This window comes from Pimephales promelas, chromosome 17, assembly GCF_988280905.1.
Source record: "Pimephales promelas chromosome 17, fPimPro1.hap1.1, whole genome shotgun sequence".
In the NCBI taxonomy this organism is placed as follows: domain Eukaryota; kingdom Metazoa; phylum Chordata; class Actinopteri; order Cypriniformes; family Leuciscidae; genus Pimephales; species Pimephales promelas.
This window is the reverse complement of record NC_142785.1, coordinates 26,919,194-26,940,087: the sequence shown is the minus strand read 5'-3', so window position 1 is coordinate 26,940,087 and position 20,894 is coordinate 26,919,194. Positions and strand designations below refer to the sequence as shown.

Below are 20,894 nucleotides of genomic sequence, written 5' to 3'. Positions count from 1 at the left end.
CTTTGGAAGGTCAAAAAAAGGTTGACGGTCAAAAAGTTGTCTTAGAAAGGTAAAATACCTTTTTTGTGTATTCCGTGGGTGGAGATGTTTGTGGTTGCCAGTTGTCAAGAGTTTAAAATCAGAGCTTTTCTGCTTAAAAGGATACATTTTCTGATGTGTTTTGCTTAATCTTTGCAATCTGGGAACCATGTATTCGTGTTATCTCCACATTGCAGAAGAAGCTTGGATCTGGAAACAGACAAATATGTAAGCCGATCTCAATTGAGATATTCTGCTGAAATGAAAGTGTAATTCAGTCAGGCTGTGTTCTGTCATGAGCCACTTACACTGTTTGCTGCAACTAAATCTGCCATCAAACCTTCAGTTATGAAGTATGAACTGTAATAAATACAAACATGGATCTCCACTATATTGTTTGGTGTTGGGGTTGCTGAATGAATGCACTTACGCAGCCTCTGCAATAAGTTTTTTTTATTATTATTTATTTATTTATTTGCTGTTGTTTTAATAGAGAATAATAAGAATAGGAATTTGTGGAACAACTATTAGGACTTTGTATTGTTTTAATTTTTGAGAGAAGTTTCTTTGACTAAACAAAAACAGGACATGGTTGACTAAATGTCTTAACCAAAGTACATTTGACACAGGACACCCCCCCCCCCCCCCCCCCCAATCAGTTCTTATTCAATGTCCATTTGATTTATATTCAATTCCAATTCCAGTTGAGTTTCACTTTTAACTAATTTCCATCAATTAATTTGCATCATTTGCTTATTTTAATCCAACTTTTAACCCACATTTCTACTACTCACGTCATTTAAAGGTGTTTTAGATGTATCAATGTCCAAAATATCAATGGACTTGATATTAAAGCAAATAGAAAACTAGAAACGAAAATATCTTTCAATGCAGGGTTAGTTTGATGTTTTTGTTCCACTGCTTGGCTTCTTCTCTGTAACCTTTCAGTGGCTCCCATTTCCCCCATTGTCTTCCTGTCTGTCCTGCTCTTATTCACCCTTTACACAGAATGTCAGGACAGAGGGCCTTTCCTATCTCTACCCTGCGTTTAATTATGCATCAGATTAGAGGGATGTGAGTGTCTGTAATACAATTACTGCAGCATGAGAGTGTGTTATCTTCCGTAGTGAAACTGAAGTAGTTTTGATAGCACCACGCTCCTGTGTCTCTCTGTAACCTACAAGGGAGTTTCCTCTCTAGTTAATTTTGGAACTGAAACTTAACAGTAGAATATCTTTAAAACTATTTGTCATTGAATGTATTATTTTGCCTTAAAGGGTTAGTTCACTCAAAAATGAAAATTATGTGTTTAATGACTCGCCCTCATGTCGTTCCAAGCCTGTAAGACCTCCGTTCATCTTCAGAACACAGTTTAAGATATTTTAGATTTAGTCAGAGAGATTTCTGTCCCTCCTTTGAAAATGTATGTACGGTATACTGTCCTTGTCCAGAAAGGAAATGCAGACATCATCAACGTGGTCCATGTGACATCAGTGGGTTAGTTAGAATGTTTTGAAGCATCAACAATAAATTTTGGTCCAAAAACTACGACTTTATTCAGCATTATATTGTCTTGGTTCTGTTGTCGAGCCGCGTTCAGTGCCGCTGATTTTTCGATTTGTTGAGCGTTCACGCAATGCTCTCTTTGTCTTCCAGTAGGCAGCCTCAAGGTGTTGCGGCGTGACAACGCAATGCAACAACTGTTGGATCTGGTTTAGATTCTTGTGTTGATAAGTGACTTAAAAATGTGTATTTGTCATTGAATCATTAATGCAAGAGATGTGTTAAAAGGCTGATTCATCCATTAACGAAACAAGTATTTATGAGTGACTGATTTAAAAAAAAAAAAAAATTCTTTCAAATTCAATTAATCATTTTTAAAATTGACAGGAATATTTATTATTTTATCATAAACTCTAGGAAACTTAGTAAACTACATGTTATTTTATCTGTTCAGAATCATGGAGAATGTAATGTTCTTGTATCTTTAATTGGAAACTATTTCTAAATTTATCCAGCATTGTGCAGCTCTCGTATCTTGTATGTTTTTAGTTATGAAACAGACTACCTTGAATGTAAACGTATAAATATCATGAAGGAGGATCTAGAGTTTAGAGCCAGACCGATATATCGGCAGGCCGATATTAGGCATTTTCCAAACTTTGGTATCGGCAGTTATAATGGCTGATAAATGAATATTTAAAAAATAAAATAAAACGGACGAAACACGCTTAAACCATGTCATGAGTGTTGGAGTTGTATAGTTGGTCCACCATAGGGCACTCAGTCATCAGTCTGTTCTGTTGTGACAATAAAAGAAACAAGTTTCTTTATAAAATGCATTATCATATTATTTTAGTTAAAACTCATAAATAACTACAAATAACTTATGTTAGGGAAATCTGTTCATTTTTTGTTGCGCGTTTCGGAAAAAAAAAATATCGGATTTTAAAACCAACAAATATTTGTATTGTATCGGCCTTCAAAATCCTTTATCGGTCGGGCTCTACTAGAGTTTAAAGCTCCCTTAATTCTAAACCAGCTCATTCTTATTGATAATAATCTTAAATTCTGCTAGTGTGGGTATGGTGATGTTAGAATCTTTATTCTGACATCCTAAATTTGTCTCTCTTTTTATGGCTGTTTTTTTTTTTTTTTGGATAAACGAGTCATGGAGAACTAGAACGTGGAGAATCAGTGTGTGTGTGAAAATATAAATAAAAAAAATACTTTTCCATTTATATATTTATTGCCGTCTCGTCCTTATATCAATGTTTCTAGTTTTCTATTTGCTTCAGTTGCCAGTGCATAGAATCATGTTTTCATTGTCCCTCTGTGCTGATCCAGTAACAGGGATTTGGTGCCATCTTGGCACTCTTCTGCTTCTGCGGTTGGAGTGTGTGTGTGGTCAGTGTTGGCCAGCAGGGAAATGGGGTGTAGAGAAAAACCGTATTTGTGCCAGCGGGTTTGCTAAGGGTTAATCTTCTACTGGGTCACAGGGCAAGATGGGAGAGGATGTAATCCTTTTAGCTTGGAGCATGTCTGCTGTGTGTGTGTGTGTGTGTGTGTGTGTGTGTGTGTGTGTGTGTGTGTGCGCGCGCGCGCATGTTTGTGTGTGTGCACTGCACGTGTGTGAAAGTCTAATACATAATCTAGTTCAGAGAAAGATTATCAACAAGATATAATAGGGCACAGAAAAAGATAAAAAAAACAGGAGTTATGGACCACAGACAGCACAATATGTGGAAAATTATAATGGATATTTGTGTAATAACACATGCAATCAAACCAACAACCGAATCAAAAATGGCACTTATCTTCCAGTTGATGTGCTTGTTAAGTTGATTGGATGGGGTGTTTTGTATTATGTCCTTTCAAAAGTGCCATTTTATAAAAAGTAACAATTGGACCGAATCATAGTCATTCTATAGCTCTGTTGCAAAAACCTTCCCTAGTGCCTACATAGACAGCATACTGTAGGCAGCAACATGTTCAGCAACAGAGGTGGACAGAGTGAAAGTACAGATACTACTGATCAAATATTACTCCGTTAGAAGTAAAAGATTTTTACTGAAGTAAAAGTACTTGTGTATCAAAAGTACAAAGTAAATGTCAATCAATGCATTGTTGTATTATTGTTGTATATCATCTTGAAGGCCTCTGAAGCAACGTAGTGAATACACTGACCAGTTTGTAGTTTTGTAGTGTTGAGATCTTAGCATGTCACGAAACCTATAGAAATTAAACGACTGAATTGATTTTAAAAAAGACAACCATAATCATCTATTATGGCTATTTTTTGCATACAAGACCACGTCCTATCAACTTTAATGTGGAAATCCTGAAATCTCAAAAACTGCCTGCTGAATTTATTCAAGTAACATTTCAAATATGTTCTGAGTGACACAATGCCCAATCTGTGATTGGCTCCTTAATTTAGAAGGCAGGACTTATTCCTCCGTCCTTACTGCATGTTGAACTTTCTTCCATTCATGTGTAATATGAGTGCACAGTCTTTGTAATATCTAAAGTAGCATTATCACACTTGCCAAAGGATGTGGGGAGACATTAGCATAGCTTGATGGGTTAAACAGAAATATTTGTTGCAGAAACATGCTCATAAAAATACACACAAATATTGGGTAAATGTTTCTTTTTTGTTGTAAGATTGACATTTTTCATTGATATTTTTTTTGTACTGAATGAATTTGATTTATTTTTTGTTTATATTTAGCATTTCTTTGTCCGCCATCTTGGATTTTTTTTTTTTTTTTTTTTTTTTTTTTGAGTTTGTCATTTTTAACTAAGCTGCACATCTGGGAATTGACCACTCTGTGAAAAAGTGCAATTCTCTCTAGAATTGACCACAATAAGGTTTATTTTATGCCGCCTATCTTGGCTAGAAAAAAAAACTTTTGCTGATAATTTACTCACTCCCATGTCATCCAAGATATCCATGTCTTTCTTTCTTCAGTCGAAAAGAAATTAAGGTTTTTGATGAAAAAATTCCAGGATTTTTCTCCACATAATGCACTTTACTGGGAACCAAAACGGTTCAAGGTACAACTGACAGTTTCAGTGCAAACTGCTTAGAGGGCTTTAAACGATTCCAGACGATGAATAAGGGTCTTATCAAGTGAAACGATCTCTCATTTAAAAAATAAATAACAAAGTTTAAATTTTATGAGCTCAAATGCTCGCCTTGCTCTGTTTTGTGATCCATGTTCGTGACTCTCCTGTTTGAACTCGTTCATCAAAATGAACAAATCTTTTTTTGAGTCTTTTGGTTCATTCAACCAACGAAATGAACGAATTGACTTGGAAAAAGATTTGTTCATTTTCATCAAAAATCTTAATTTCTTTTCGCCTGAAGAAAGAATGACATGGACATCTTGGATGACATGGGGGTGAATAAATTATCAGCTAAAGTTTTTTTTAAAGTGAACTACTCCTTTAAGCATGTCGACTTAGACCGTGTTAATATTTGCAGGCTGACTCAAGCTGATGCGTTTATTGCAGAGAGCTGGGCGAATGAAAGCTGACAGTATTACTCTGTGGAAAAAACCGCTGTCCATGCCGGTTGCACTAACATCATATGAGTTTTGTAATGTTCATCTCCTGGCCGCGTACATAGTACAGTTGTCACTCCACGTCTGAGTGCTTAAGTAATGACATTGATTCTAGGGACGAAGTTCAGAAGTGGCAGGTTTGGATGTGATGGTGTTTTATGTACTGTACGTGGTGACTGCAGAGTAATCACTTCAAGTTCATTTTAGGGCATGGCTTGTCTGAGACCTTTGAGATGGCCCTGATATTTACATGATTTTTTTGTCTTGTTGTCTGGATTAAAGACAAGATCAGTTTAAAGCAGATTTGTGTACACTAGAGAAATTGTTTTGAATGTAGTTTTCTTAAGCCTTTGTCAAAAGTTTTTTTCTTTTAACTTAACAAAATGTTATATTTATGCAAAAAAAGAAAAAGAAAATGCTTGCTAGTGTGGTATTTTATAAATTTTATTAAAAACAAATTGATCTTCTTTAAAATGACTTAAAAGGAAGAATAATAGTTAAAGTTTTAATATTTGATCTGCAATGGCTAACAAGAAAAATATGAAAGCTTGCATAGCCTGCTGTATGAATATAATCTGTCAAAACATTGTTTATTTGACTTTTAAGCCTATTATTTTCTAAAATATGAATCGCATCCAATTTTATAGGCCTCCAGCAGTGCATAGTGGGTGATTTTTACATCGAGAAGATGAATAAACCCCAGTCGAGACATTGAGCTGCTATTTAGACTCCCCACGCTTGTGGTGTGTGTGTGTTGCAAGTGTGAGGAAATGAGCCCTCGGGCTTGTTTGTTTAATTTTACATAACATTCATCCTTCAAACTCACACAAGCATATTACATGTTTCAGTAATAAGCCCTAGATTAGCTTGAACCTTACCCCAACACCAACAAATTTTACAGTATCTTATCATGACAGGAGCAAAATCACACACACACACACGTATATATTAGGGATGCACAATATATATCGGCCAGCATATCGGTACCGGGTGATATATGTTCATTTTTAATGTTATCGTTATCGGCCTGGTAAGAAAATGTGGCCGATATATTAAAGCCGATAAATAATGTATTATTCCCTTCAGCTGTGACACTTGTTGAGCACTGTTTATGTTTTTGAATTCCTTGAAATATGATTGAAATCTCTTCAAAAAATGAAAATATGGTTCGGTACAACATATGCAGCGCAAATCTGTCATATCGGCCATACAACACTATAATGAGAACATCATTATAATCGTGCGCTTGGGACATGGATTTAATTGTGAGACTTTTGTTTTTGTAATCAGGCTCTCAAAATTGATTAAATAAAAAATTTTAATTTAAATTTATCGGGTGATATACCGGCCATCGGCTTTCAAATATAAAGAATTATCGGTTATCGGTATCGGCCAAAATTTTCATATCGGTGCATCCCTGATAGGTATAGCTATATATATATATATATATATATATATATAGGTATATTATTGGTTATGCCAATCCAATTGTATTTTAGTATATTATTACTATTTTTTCTGCATATATAGCGCATCTTATGTTATTTTATTTTTTTATTAGTTCAAATAATGTTCTAAATTTCAGTTATTGAGTGAGCAGATTGCTGTTTATCCCTCCCTTACCTCCCCAGCTCTGCTGGTCAGATTTATGGCACCTGTGTGAAAGTTCTCTCTTCTTAGAGGAGAGGACAACACTGTTCGCACCTCAGCTGAAGTGTTCTTCTCATTTTATAGTTGTGAGAACAAGTCATCAGCCACCTCAAATATCTAACCTGCTTTCCTCCCCCTCTTTGTCCTCTGCAGATCATCAGAAACTGGAGCGTGAGGCCCGAATCTGTCGTCTACTCAAACACCCCAATATTGGTGAGTTTGATTTGTATTATGACTATTTTTTAAAAGTGCCCCATTATGCTTTCAGTAATTACCTTTCATCTAGTGTCTAATATGGCTGTTTAATCTCAATTAAAATCAATTCTCAAATTAATTAGTTCTCAAATGAATATGCCAAACCTGATGCCATTGGTACTGTTTTTATCACTTTATCAAGCTCTAAGGAAGCCTCTAGAGCTGAAATTCAGAAATGGGAATGGCTGTTTCATTTCCGACAAGCTTTAAGCAGTTAGACCAATCACAGCAGACTAGGTCATCTGACCAATCAGAGCAGAGTAGGATATTGGAAATCTGGGGTTTAGAGAGACCGGATTCTTTATCGGTATTATTAAATGAGAGAATTTGAAGTATGGGTCCAAAAAAAAAAATCAATACTATTTTATATTTGAGCTTCAAGTTCACAACCCCTCGGTCTAGATTCCAGCTCTGCTGATTCACTCAAGAAACATCATAAGGGTGCATCATGGGGCGCTTCATGTGCACTCTATGCTTTTCTAGTCCATCTCATCCTTTAATATATAAAGAAATATTTATTCACAATGTGTATATGTATACATACCTAATCTTGAAGCCTTTGCGTCTTAGTTACAAAACGCATACTACTGTTCAAAGGTTTTGGTGCAATACATTTATTTTTGAATGAAATGAATACTTTTATTGAGCACACATTAAAGTGATTAAAATAACAGTTTAACACTTACATTAACACAGACATTAACACTTTTACATTGTTATACAAGATTTTTATTTCAAATAAGTACTGTTCTTTTGAACTTGGAAAAACTGCATCATGTTTCCTCAAACATATTAAACTGCACAACTGTTCTAAACATTGATAATGATAAGAAATCTTTCTTGTGCACCAAATCAGCATATGAGGATGATTTCTGAAGAATTATGTGACACTGAAGCTTTGCCACAATAGGAATGAATTACATGTGGAAATAACTTGAATACATTTAAAAATCTTGCCGAACCCAAACTTTTGAATGAGACTGTAAATTTACTCAAACTATTAAATGTCGGTGTATATGTGGGTTTGTCGCAGTGGGCATCTGCAGGTGTGTGTGGTGGTAGTGATGACTGGGACTGAATTGGGCTGAAGTATTTTTGCAGCAAAAATACCGTGTCCTGCAGAACAGCCTCTTCCGAAAGTCATTGTCTAAAGGAACGGATGAACAATAGAACAAAATAAGGATTGTGAGGGGAAAACTTTAATGAATAAATGGCAAAAGAGAATGAAAATTAAGACACGGAGGGAATTAGAGGGAGGATTGGAGACAGAAATTGGGAGACTGATCGATAGAATGAGGAGAAAACAACTGAGCTATCGAGCAGAGCCATAGAGATGTGAACGATGACGACGAAGAAAGAGGTGAAGGCAGAGGAATGGAGAGGGATAGAAGAGGAGTGGAGCTCTATAAATAACTGTGCTGAGGTGGGAGATGCTGGTGGGCAGCGGTTCAGTCCAAATACCATCATTATTGCCAATGAGTTCAGAACAGCAATAGAAGAGGCGAGAGAGTGGAAGTAAACCACGAAGAAGATGAAGAAAAACACACCTGGTTGAGGCACTATGACAGTGTATGAGGTGTAAGGATTTACTGTGCTGTTTAAACCACCAGAGATGCATTAGAGGTTTGTTCATTGTGATTAATCTCATTTTTTCTGTTTGTGTTCATCAGGCATGAAATAATAAGATGTATAAGAAAAGAAATGGTCTCTATACTTGGTTCATGGTTATTAACTTAACCATTTTTTCTTTATTACATTTCCTACAAAAATCACTACAATGTGATACATTCTGTTACTTAGGTAATTAATTGTACCGTGTTACATATTTATACCCCTGGGGCCGTATTACAGAAACATCCAAATTTAGAATCCCATTTTATCTATTTGGTACCAATGAAAACTAGCCTTCGGGCTCGTTTGGGTACATGTACATTCGGGAATGTTGAGTAAAGGGATACTCCACTTTTAGTGGAGTTAAACAGTTGGGTTTTACGGAATCCATTCAGCCGATTTTTTTGATATTTAAAAGAATGTTACCAGACAGTTTCTGGTCCCATTGACTTCCATAGTATATATTTTTTCCTACTATGAAAGTCAATCGGACCAGAAACTGTCTGGTTACTGATATTCTTCTAAATATCAGAAAATCGGCTGAATGGATTCGAAAAATGGTAAAACGCAACTGTTTAACTCTGAGGGAGTTGTAAAATGAGCCTATTTCCCAAAAAAGTGGAGTATCCCTTTAATGTACACTGCCACTAAATAACTAACTTGGTGATTTCAGTAAGGAACTCAAGACCTAACACAAGAAGTTTCAGTAACACAATCCCTGAGATATGTTTTATTGCTTTTGCCTGATTGTGTGAAAAATACTTCAGCCTAATTCAGTCCTAGTCATTACTGCCACACACACGCACATACACAGCTGCAGATGCTCACTGGGACAAACTCACTTGTACACCACAATTTAAAAGTTTGAATGCATTTGATTAAATTTACAGTCCCATTAAAAAGTTTGGGGTCAGTGAGATTTGTTTTATGTTTTTGAAAGTCTCTTATTCTCAGCAAGGCTTCACTTTAAGACCTACCCATGACGCAAAATATGTAACACGCATTCTCGCAACTCTTTACGTTCATTTAAGTCTTTAAATAATTTAAGACTGTGATACAAGGACAAACTGGGCACACGAGTCATGTTTGTGCCAAACAGACAGGAGGAACTGAGTCTTGTCACGCTTGAATAATTTGAAAGCATTTGCACGAATAAGAGATTAATTTTGACAGCCCTTGTATGTATGTATTTGTGTATGGTTTATATATTCTATAGTTTTTTGGTTATATAACGTTATATTTCAGTTCTGTATTTTACTGATATGCAGTTCTACTGTCTTGCGTCTTGCACACCTTTTAAAGTAGTCCCACATTGACGTCGGATTCACACTCTGTCCAGTGTCTTTCTCCTCCATTCTCGGTTTCTCACTCCTCCATCTTTTTTTTTCCACTCTAGCCGTTTTTCCATCCAATGTGTTTTTGTATTCTGGTCTCAGTTCCCCGCCTCAGGCGATGCCATCTCCTTTTTCCTGCTCCATCACCTGTATCTGTTTCTCTCTCCTTTACTTTCCCTCCTGTTGTCCCTCCTCAAGTGGACAGCTTGTCATGTTTTCTGCTTGGGCTGCACATAAGTGCTGAACAATAGAGCCAATGAAGGAAGAGAGATGGAGAGAGACAGTCTGAAAGGTTAAAGAGAAGAGAGGACTGAGTGCTCATCGCTACTGGCACACACTAATGTGCATCTCCTTTCTCTTTCCCTCACTCAGCAAGTATTACATATTTTCTTTTGTAGAATGTTCTCAAGCATCATTAAAGGGATACTCCACCCAAAAATGAAAATTCTGTCATCATTTAATTCAATTTCTTTCTTCAGCTGAACACAAAGGAAGATATTTTAAAGAACAATTGAAACTTTGTTGGCACCATTGACTTCTATAATTTTTGTTTTCTACAATGGAAGTCAATGGTGCCAAACAACTGTTCGTTCTAATAATAATAGACAGCTCTGCTGACAAATGCGCAAGTTTTCGTGTGGACAAGTGCTGAAAAGTGAAGCCAAAGCGCCTTGACCCCCCAATCTTTTCAAAGATGTCTTCTGTCATTTTAGTTAGTTTCACGCTGATTTAAGTTTAAGTGTTCGTTTTTTTTTAAAAATAAGTTTGGTCTTTGTTATTTGGTGCTATAAAAACGGGAATGTGGCATCATGATTGACAGCTTTTCTAAACGAAGTAGTCGCCAAGGCACCAAAGGATTTTTTGGTGCTGGATTAATCGATTAATCACGATTAATCGTTTGACAGCCCTAATTTCTACATGTCCATAACTGTTTATTTAACAAATTTTGTATTAACCGTTTCTGCGCGAGTGAGGGCGGGACCTTGATATCACGGCTTTACTTCCTGCTCACTACTGCGCAGAATCAGGTCCCTAATATGCACAAGATATCAGCGCCATATTAGGACTTTGGCGGTTTTACCTTTCACCAACGGAAGAGAGAGAAGGGGCGTCATCCATCTTTTTTTTTTTTTTTAACAGTCTATGGTTTCCATCCAATCAAACTTCAGTAGCTCCCCGTCCTTGTTTCATGCTGAATATTGGTATACCTATTTTACACAAGTTAAATGTGTGCAAATGTCCATTTACATGGTATTTAACCTCTGACTGAATGTTTAGGACTTAATTAAACTTGAGCATCTGTAATTATTGGCATGATAGCAGCTCATGTTTGCAGTACCAGTGTCAACAGGCCTAGGGCCTTGCTTGTCAAACAATCACACTAAGGACTATTGACTCACTGCATTTCTCTAATAATGTAGAATTAATTTGTCTAATATATGTATATTCCAACATCAGATTTGCCTCAATAGCCGCGTTTCCACTGCCGGGCCAGGGCCGGGCCGTGCTAGTGCGTGCCAGGGCCAGTCGCGTTTCCACTGTCACTTCCGGGGCTTGATCGGGGCTTCCTCAGGGCCAACGGCCAGGATTTCTGGCCCGTCGAATACCTTGGGCCAGAGGGGGCCAGCTCGGGCTAGAGGCGTGCTCAAGGTAAAAGGCGGAGTTTATCGGTGTTATGGAACGTTATGATCTGAAGCAAGATGCACATAGGGGTGTCCATGTTTAACCGATTAACCGTTTAAAATTGCATAACATTTATTATGTTATAATAATAACATAATATGACCCAAATGTTGCGCATTGTTAGGCTATATATAGCTACATATCGACGAATTTTCAGATATTTGTTTGATTTTTTTGCCCCTTAAACATTTAAAATATTTGACAAATTAATAGGCTATGAAAAAAATATATATATTTTACTTGTTTTCTGAGGCCAAATTAGAACCTGGAAATGATATTTTCCCCGCAGTGCTGAATGAGAAGAGCCGTAACCACAGCCTATAAGGGGATTTATGGGTGATTTATAGGCTATAATAAATGTGTCTGATAATAAAATAATATAAAATAACGAGGCATTAATTGTTTATTAATAAAATATTGTTTTCTAAATGATTTTCGGCTAAAAACATATCTCCATCTCCGGATGCACATTTAGAGAGAAATTAAGCTACATAAACATAGAAGATATTGGCTTTCGATTCGAATTTGTTCGTTTTAAATTGGACATTTAAAGCTTTAATCTACAAAGGATATAACCCCTGTAGACTAAAGCTTTAAATGTCCAATTTAAAACGAACAAATTCGAATGCGGTGGCTGTTTCAGGTCTCGCGCTTCAGTTCACGGAGATCATGAAGCGCGCATTGATTAATTGTTAAAGCACAACGTTTTCTTGTTATAAATAAATTTATTTGCGAATAATGTATTATTATTTTCTGTATGACCAGAAATTAAAGAGTATTTTAAGTTGTTTCCACTAAAAGAAATGCAATGAAACTGTTCACATGGGCATCTCGCAGCCATCAGTGCGTGCTCCACACACACTGGATATGCGCTGATATTTGTCAAAAATATTGTGTTTATTTGTGCTCTGTTCCTTTTTTGGATAAAAGGCGTCTTCTATATGCAGCCTAATAAAATGTTACAATAATGATGATGATGGTTATTATTATTATTATTATTATTTGCAGACACGGAGTTTTTGTGAAATGGACGTTTTGCTTATTTTCAATTGGCAATTTCAGTTTGAAGGGTGATGGAAATGGGGCTTTAACTGCTCCGTACTTGCTGCGTTTTATTTCTATAAATTAATTTCGTTTCAAATGGGGTCCAATCAGTTATTAAAGGTGTTAAAAATTTACTCTGTATCTCGAGGTTGCGGCGCGCACACTATGCACCGAGTATTAACCGATGGGCCTCGGTTAACGATTAATGAATAACTTGAAAACGTGCCCGCAGCCCTACTTGTTATATCGCGCAAAAAAATCGCTGCTTGAAATGGAGAATCGCCTGTACTGGTCTCGGGACACTATTGCAGCCACTACGGCAGTTGAGTTAATATACATGCTATCTTCCTAATTTAAAAAATAAATTAATTCATAATACCCGCTGAAATGGGTTGGGTTTTATGACGTTTGATCCTGAAAGGCGTGTTAGGGGTGGGGTCTGGGGCAGCGCTGTGGGGCTACTGGCCCGGCAGTGGAAACGCAAGCCCGGTGCTTGAGGCCCGAGGCCACTAGCTCGGCCCGGCTCGCTGTTAGCTCTGGCCCAGCCCTAGCCCGGCAGTGGAAACGCGGCTAATGTCTCTTTTTATTTACCCTTTGTCTTTTTCTCTTCCTCCTCTAGTTGCAATGTTGCTCTTTTTCTAAGCACTCTCATAAGGCTCCTGCTATTCTGGGCAGTGTTTACTCAACTCTTTCTTTCTTTATTTCTCCCTCTCTCTTTCTCTCTCCCAATACACCACCCCCCACCCCCACCCCAACACACTCGGTGTGTGTCACTGTCTACGTGACACACTGCTTGTGTACATAAGTGAGCTTGTCATCCGAATACTCTCTTTTCGATGGATTCTTTTTGTGTTATTTAATTTCGCCATGTGCTCATTATGATTGTCTTAAGTCTATAAACGTGGCTCATAATTGTAAGTGTCACCATAATAGCGTGCAATTGGATGTTTGCTGTATGTTCTCATCAGATGTTTTTATGAATGCTGTGTGATGGAGCGAGGAATGCTCAAGATTTCCCTCTCATTAAAAACATTTGCTTTCATAATGCATTATCTCTGTGTGTTACATTGTTTAATGCTGATTCTTTTGTTTTGTCTTTTCAATCCTAGTTCGGCTCCACGAAAGTATTTCAGAAGAAGGCTTCCATTACCTGGTCTTTGACCTGTGAGTATCACACACACACACACACACACACACACACACACACGGTATATGTTGTATTGTAACTTTAAACATGATAATAAGAAAGGGCTCTGTTCCAAAAGGTTACCTCACTACCTATGTAGGCAACTGCCTTCTAAGACAGCATTCTGACTAAAATGAATCCTCATTAAATTAAACAAAATGACCAAATACTGTATTAGTTAATAAATAATACAAAAATAACATAGCTTCTATCTTCAGGTAATTTTTGTAACTCTCAATGGTTGTAAGAGGCTTCCTGCTCTTTGAAGAAGGATGGACAAGTTATCAAACCCAAGACATTTTGTTCCAATGAATCATGTCTGAAACCCCATTGCTGCTGGCAGATAAAAGCAACTGAAATATGTACGACAAGAACAACCTCGTATGCATCTTCCCGGGTGTCAAAAATATATCCTTCAATTTGATGGGATCTGCCTGCAGAATTGATGGGCAGACATGTCTGGGTGGCCATAAAAGTACGATTTAGTACTGTCAAGATAGTTGTTCTGGTTTTTAACCAGAGTCCAGTGCACTTTGGTTTTACTAGGCGTCTTTGGGGAACTCTGGAACAAATGCTGAGTTCCTGTTATACTGTATGTCTCGTGCACTTCAACTGCTTGCCACCCTCACAATTTACCATGGTAACCACTGTGAGTTGGCGAAATATGCTAAATTTGTTTCATAATATTCTCAAGAAATAACGAATACTGTTCAAAAGTTTGGGGTCTCTATGATTTTTTAAAAAAAAAATGTTTTCATGCTCACCAAGGAAAAATACAGAGAAATACTCAATTGTAAAATATTATTAGTTTTCTATTTTTAAATATTTTTTAAATCATTCTTCAGAAATCATTCTGCAGATTTGCAGATTTGTTTATCAATGTTGAAAACTGATTATTATTATTATTATTATTGGATTCTTTTAATAGAATGTTTAAAACAATTATGTATAATCACTCACTCTCCTTTTCTCTCTCTAAGAATTAAGTATTGTATTATAATATTACTTTATTAATTTTTTTATTAGTTTTATTGCACTGCAAATTATTTTAGGTCATATAATGTCAATTCATTAAAATATTTATGACTATTGTTGATACTATTAAAATATTTATTACTACTGTTAAACAGTGATTATTATTATTATAGGATTATTTTAATAGAACATTTAAAACAATTATGTATAATCTCACTCTCCTTTTCTCTCTATATAAGAATTAAGTATTGTATTATAATATTACTTAATTATTTTTTGTATTAGTTTTATTGCACAGCAAATTACTTTAGGTTATATAATGTCAATTCATTAAAATATTTAATGAATCTTATTTTTTATTTTATTTGTTGTAGTTGTTGTTGTTATTATTATTCTAATTGTTGTTATTTTTATTTAAAAAAAGTGTTGTTTTTTCCCCCCTGATATTTCTTTTCCTCATTTTCTACCAAGTGATGCATTTTTGCATAATTGCAATTGAAACAGTTCTCAGATTTACCAGTTTTGAATAAAATACCATAGGTTACTACAGTAATTGTAACTACAATAAAACTCCTGAAACTTTGTCAAAGCCTACAGTTACCATGGTAAAATTTCTAATTACGGTCTTGCATCCAATAATATACATATATGAAAAGTATAATTGGGCCATGCAAGTTTTACTGCAGCATCACATACATTTGTGATCATGTTAGCGGAAGTATAAAATGTCGGTTCTGCCTCTTTCTGCTGAGCAAATTAGCCCAAAACCCAGCACACTCTCTACTCTCTCTCATCCCTTGTTTCACTGGGGTTTTTTCCTCTCTATTTCCGCAGTGTGACTGGGGGGGAGTTGTTTGAGGACATCGTCGCCAGAGAGTATTACAGTGAAGCTGACGCAAGGTGGGCTCTCCAATTTACTGTTGCTGTGGTTACTGTGCTGCAGCCTGCAGTGAGCAGGTCACACACACACACACACACACACACACACACTCACATCTGATTCAAAAGCACAAAGTGGACGTTCCCTTTTGTTCAGAAAAACTGAGAGCCTTTAATGATGGTGGAGTTGCAGAACTGGCAATCAACAGGTGCCGCACAAACCCATCGTTTTGCCCTCAGTTGGCCCCTCCTTTTGAGTGCATCATTTCTGCAACACTAACAAAAGCAGCACTGAACTGCTAAAACCAAGATTCGGTCTAAACAGGTTTCCCAGAGTGGCACAGAAATTACACGGTTTGAACAGTGTCTTCAGGAACCAGCAGCGAGTGAGTAAGTCTCTGAGGGACTCTTGATTCCAAGGTAAAAGCCCCAGGCATCCAACGCAAACACCCTCCAGCAGTTAGCTGTGTTTTAATGCGCTCACATGGGACTTCATGGTAAATTTGCTTTACAAGAGTTGCATCCAGTTTAGCATCTAAGTTTTTTGATATTACATAGGAAAAGACTAAGTAAAAAAATGTGTGTGTGTTTGTGAGAGAGATACAGAGAGACAGGTATTTTGTGTCCAGTGGGATTTGTGCTGTCCTGAAAATGAAATGCTGGGCTTAAAATAACCAAATTTGGCCAAATAGCGTCTGTGTGCTATTTTAACATTAATATACTCAACAGTCTTTTTCAATCTCGTGTAATCCACTTTTCTTATTCCCTTATTCCTTGTGGCATGCCATAACCAAGCATGGTAAAGTTGACAGGTGATCAAATCATCTTTCTTGTTACTGGAAACTTGTCGCCTAGTTGGGACATGGTATAAATCTGCACTTGTTTTGAATATAATATAATTTAATATTATTATATTTAATATAATTGAATATTTAAAAATATTAAGCTGTGGTTTAGTGGTGAATTTACAGCTAAGGGGTGGTGTTAGGCTCAATGCGAAGTGGAGCTTATTGCTTCACGGGTCTTATTACTTTTATAAAATGGTTATTCCTCATACCTGCATAAAATAAACATACAGACACAAAAAATGTAATTTTGTTGATAAAATTATTATTCTTCCGCCTAGCAATCTAGTTCTTCAGAAGCGGAATGGTTGCCAGTAATTTGTATGACAGAGAAGACAGTGGCTCAACCAATCATCATCATAAAGGACTGGAACTATCCGTTTTGTTTTATATATTATATTATATTATATTATATTATATTATATTATATTATATTATATTATATTATATTATATTATATTATATTATATTACAAAGCTATTCATCTGCTTTGGTAAATACTACAAGTGACCTATGAAGAGAAGTTGATTGTACACAGTCATGACCTAGCCATCATCTATTATATTTCCTCAGAATAAACTCAATATGAATCTAAATAAAGGCATGCATAATTTCACATTAATACTAAGAATTTATAGCAGCGTGACACCAAAGCAGCACACACACACACACACACACACACACACACACACATTCTGGTTCATCTGTCCTGGTTAGAAGATTACACGTTTAAGAGGGATGAGATAACGTGTGTACCTGTCTGAGAGTGAGGTGCTTTTCCAAGAGTAACGCTCACCTCAGCTGTCCCACAATCCCCTGCTCATCTTATGTGCCTCAGTCACATTACACTTGACCCATGACTTGGCTCATTCTGCTAAAGAAGCAGTAGTACGTGCATATGCAGTGTCAATCATCCAGTCAGGTTTAATTTAATTCCTTAATTGAATTGTCAAGCACAGGCTGTTGAATAACTTTACTGTAATCAATTTCAAGAGTTTATTTTAATTAACAGATTGATGTTATGGACTTCAATTAATTTGTCAAGTTCTCAAAAAAAAAAAAAAAAACCTTGTGAAAAACTACCTTTTAGAGGGAAAATTAATGAAAATTAATGTAAATATAAGGAAGCTGACTTGAGTTGAGTTATATTAAGATATCAATATTTAGCATTATCTCACCCTATCTCACCCCCTTATGATCTTTCTCTGCCACTGATTGATTTATTATTCTGTTTTTTGCAGCCAGTGCATCAATCAGATCCTGGAGAGTGTCAATCATATTCACCAGCATGACATCGTGCACAGAGACCTTAAGGTGAGCAAGAGTCAATCGCCTCGACATCTCCACACATGGCACACGGGCCATCTCTGAGGATTTTTATGTTGATGCCTTGCCCCACACAAGCACACAGATATACACATACAACAATATTCCTGCTCTTATTTATAATTCCCATCATTTTAACCCTCTGGGTCTAAGGTGTTTTTAGGGTCCTTTAGATGTTTTGACATGCCCTGGCATTTGTGCCAGGTCAATGGGACAGGTGAAGTTACACTCTATTTAGCACAAACAGGGCTACCATAATATGTGAGCAGCATGTATTGTATTTTTGAGAGAATTTTGTTTATGAATGGTTATTGAAAAAAACTAAAAATTAAAGTTTCTAAAATAAGGCCACAAACCACATTCTAAATATCTGTCCACAAGACTTTTGACTAATGGATGTTGTGGCCTAGAGTTTTTGTTTCAAAATGATCTGAAAATCATCCTGCCTAATCATTTACACAAACAATAGATTGTTTTAAATTTAAAAACATTTGTTTGTTTGGAAAAGCAATATGCGTGGGCGTGTGAACGGCCCTACCCCTCATGAATAATTAGGTGGTTACATAACATATCACATTAACTATAACTATAAGCTATAATTAGCTGAAAAGAAAAAGACTGACATCGCTCTCTTTTCATACAGATTACATAAAATGAGAATATTTGTTTTTTATATAAATTACTTAATTTAAAAGAAGAGAATTTGAGCTTCATAAAAAAAATCTTTAGTGCCTGTGTGACAACTATTTACTTAGTTACAGTTCATTTTTGGACAGTTTCAGAATGAACTTCACTGACAGAAAGAAGCCTATTAATTTGCATACTGTTTATTTTTCTTTATTTGACAAAAAGCAGAACACTTTGATTTATTGTGAGTATCCACAAAAAAAATAGACACTTAAAGGTACAATATGTAAGATTTTTTTGCCACTAGAGGGCACAGTTTCCAACAATAACAAAGGAGTAGGTTGATGACGCAGTGATGAGCTGAATGATATGACTTGCGGTCAAGCTGATGGATCTAATAATGTTCATGGATGAGTGCAAACATTCATGTTTTTTAAAATCACAGTGGTATGAAGTAGGTCGCGATTGCTAAAGAGACAGATATCAAAAAGGACATTTAATTCTACCGAACTACCCGCAAGTGCTGAATTACTAGAATAACAGGATCTAATGATGTACACTTATTTGTAAGATCACACATGTAAGTCTCTTTTGCAGGAAAAAAGTGAGCTCGTCACGCCAGCCCGACCCCAGAGGGTTAATCAAAGATGACTTTAGCTACCTGAACTACTTATCTGCAGTTCTGGTGTTTTCTCTACAGTTCAAATGCTCAAATACATACTAGAACTTTTTTTTTACAGAGGATTATCTTTGTTTGAAGTAATACTTTCTTTTTTAACAGTACTAGTTAAAACAATTCATCATATTACCATATGAATCAAGTGCATGCATAAACATCACACACACGTTGTGTCTCCACTGCAGTGCGTGCGAATGTATGAAATGAGTGTGTGTATATGTTGTCTTGACAGTGCCAGTGTCTTTGATAATGCAAACAGACACGCACAGTTTTATCACGTCCTTCTATTGTGCATTAGTCACATACACTGCCCTCCCCCATGTGTATGTGAGCCCAATGATGAGCAGCAGAGATGTGCCCAGGCTGGTTGCCATAGCGAAGAACGTGATACGACAACTGTTGCTGGTATTGCCGGAGAGACGGAGGGATGTGGGAGGGGTCACCTCGAGTCTCACCATCCCTCATTTGTAGTCTGTGCATTTAATGAGGGAGAGCGAGAGATTCACACCTATGGGCATCAATTTCCCTGCATCCTCATAACAGATGAATTTCAATTCTGTGCTTGAATGTAGAACTAGAGTGTGAACTCTGCGCATTAAGAAGATATATTTGCGGTAGCTAATAAATCAAGCCTATTGAGTTGTATATTCGAGAACTGCAGAGGAAATCGACTTTTCCAGCCTATATTTTAGTGTGAAAGGCTTCCATTCTGCCTAATATATCTTTCTGGCTCTTTTCACTCAGGTGTGTACTTGAAGCTCCTGTATATCGATGCAAGTTTGTGTTTGATTTATCAAATTTGGTGCACTGACAAAACCACAGGAAATCCACCCTAATATTTGCTCAGCTTAATTGTTAACAGCTTAATTGAGAGCTTTATTCAGATGTGCTTAACCTATAAGCTGTGTATAAACTCAATTACCTGAGGATAGCTCTTTGACCCCCAAAATCTGTCCTATCCCACTGAGCTGGTTTGGCTGGAATAGTGAAACCACCTGTTCATCTGCACATCTGCTGGGGATGCTTTTCTCTTTAATCACTGTTCACACTGACGGTGTTGAAGGTTTCAAAGTGGCTGGTATTGTTGGTCTTGTATATTTTCCTACTGCTGGATGTCCTTATTTTATTACACTAGATTAAACCAATTCTTATTTTTTTTATTTTAAAAATAACATTCTTATATTCTCATAACTGTATTGTTTAAAAATATAGAAACTGAATACTGAATCAGAATGAATATTTTATGTCCTATATATATGAATAAATATATGTGTGTATATATACAGTTTATAAATATAATAAGTGATGTCTGGTTGCTTTGATGCTGCAAATTGCAGTCAGTGTGCAACATCCCAACACCAGTAAACTGTCAATCCCAAAGAATCTTTTTAAGTTCTATTTGGAATCAATTTGATTTGAATCGGTTGATTTGAATAGCTGTCATTTCATCGTCTAGGTTAACTATAGAGACCCAGTGTAGTCTGGCTATGAGTAACCCACTTTTAGCCAAAATAACCTTGAATTTGGATTACTCGTCGTTTTGGCTAAAATAACTTGCGAGATGTATGATATTCCGTCATGTAAGCAAAGTCAACAGTGATTACAAGGTGTTTGGTATCATTTATTCGACATGTTCTACGTGTAGTCTGTACTTCTATTCTTAAGCTGGTTAGACGTCTATTCAATTTTCACTGACAACCCGAATTTTTCCTT

At 36.3% G+C, this 20,894-nt stretch overlaps 1 protein-coding gene across 15 annotated transcripts in view; it reads left to right on the top strand.

Annotated features, from left to right (window-relative positions):
* The window catches only part of camk2g1 (calcium/calmodulin dependent protein kinase II gamma 1), a 77,209-nt gene that overhangs the window by 30,315 nt on the left and 26,000 nt on the right, over nt 1-20,894 (top strand). For all 15 annotated transcript variants that reach the window (XM_039665219.2, XM_039665216.2, XM_089122306.1 and 12 more), the window contains exons 3-6: nt 6,891-6,950; nt 13,774-13,828; nt 15,660-15,725; nt 17,791-17,863. In XM_039665219.2, coding sequence (XP_039521153.1) covers nt 6,891-6,950; nt 13,774-13,828; nt 15,660-15,725; nt 17,791-17,863 — 254 coding nt within the window. The remainder of the gene's footprint in view (nt 1-6,890; nt 6,951-13,773; nt 13,829-15,659; nt 15,726-17,790; nt 17,864-20,894) is intronic.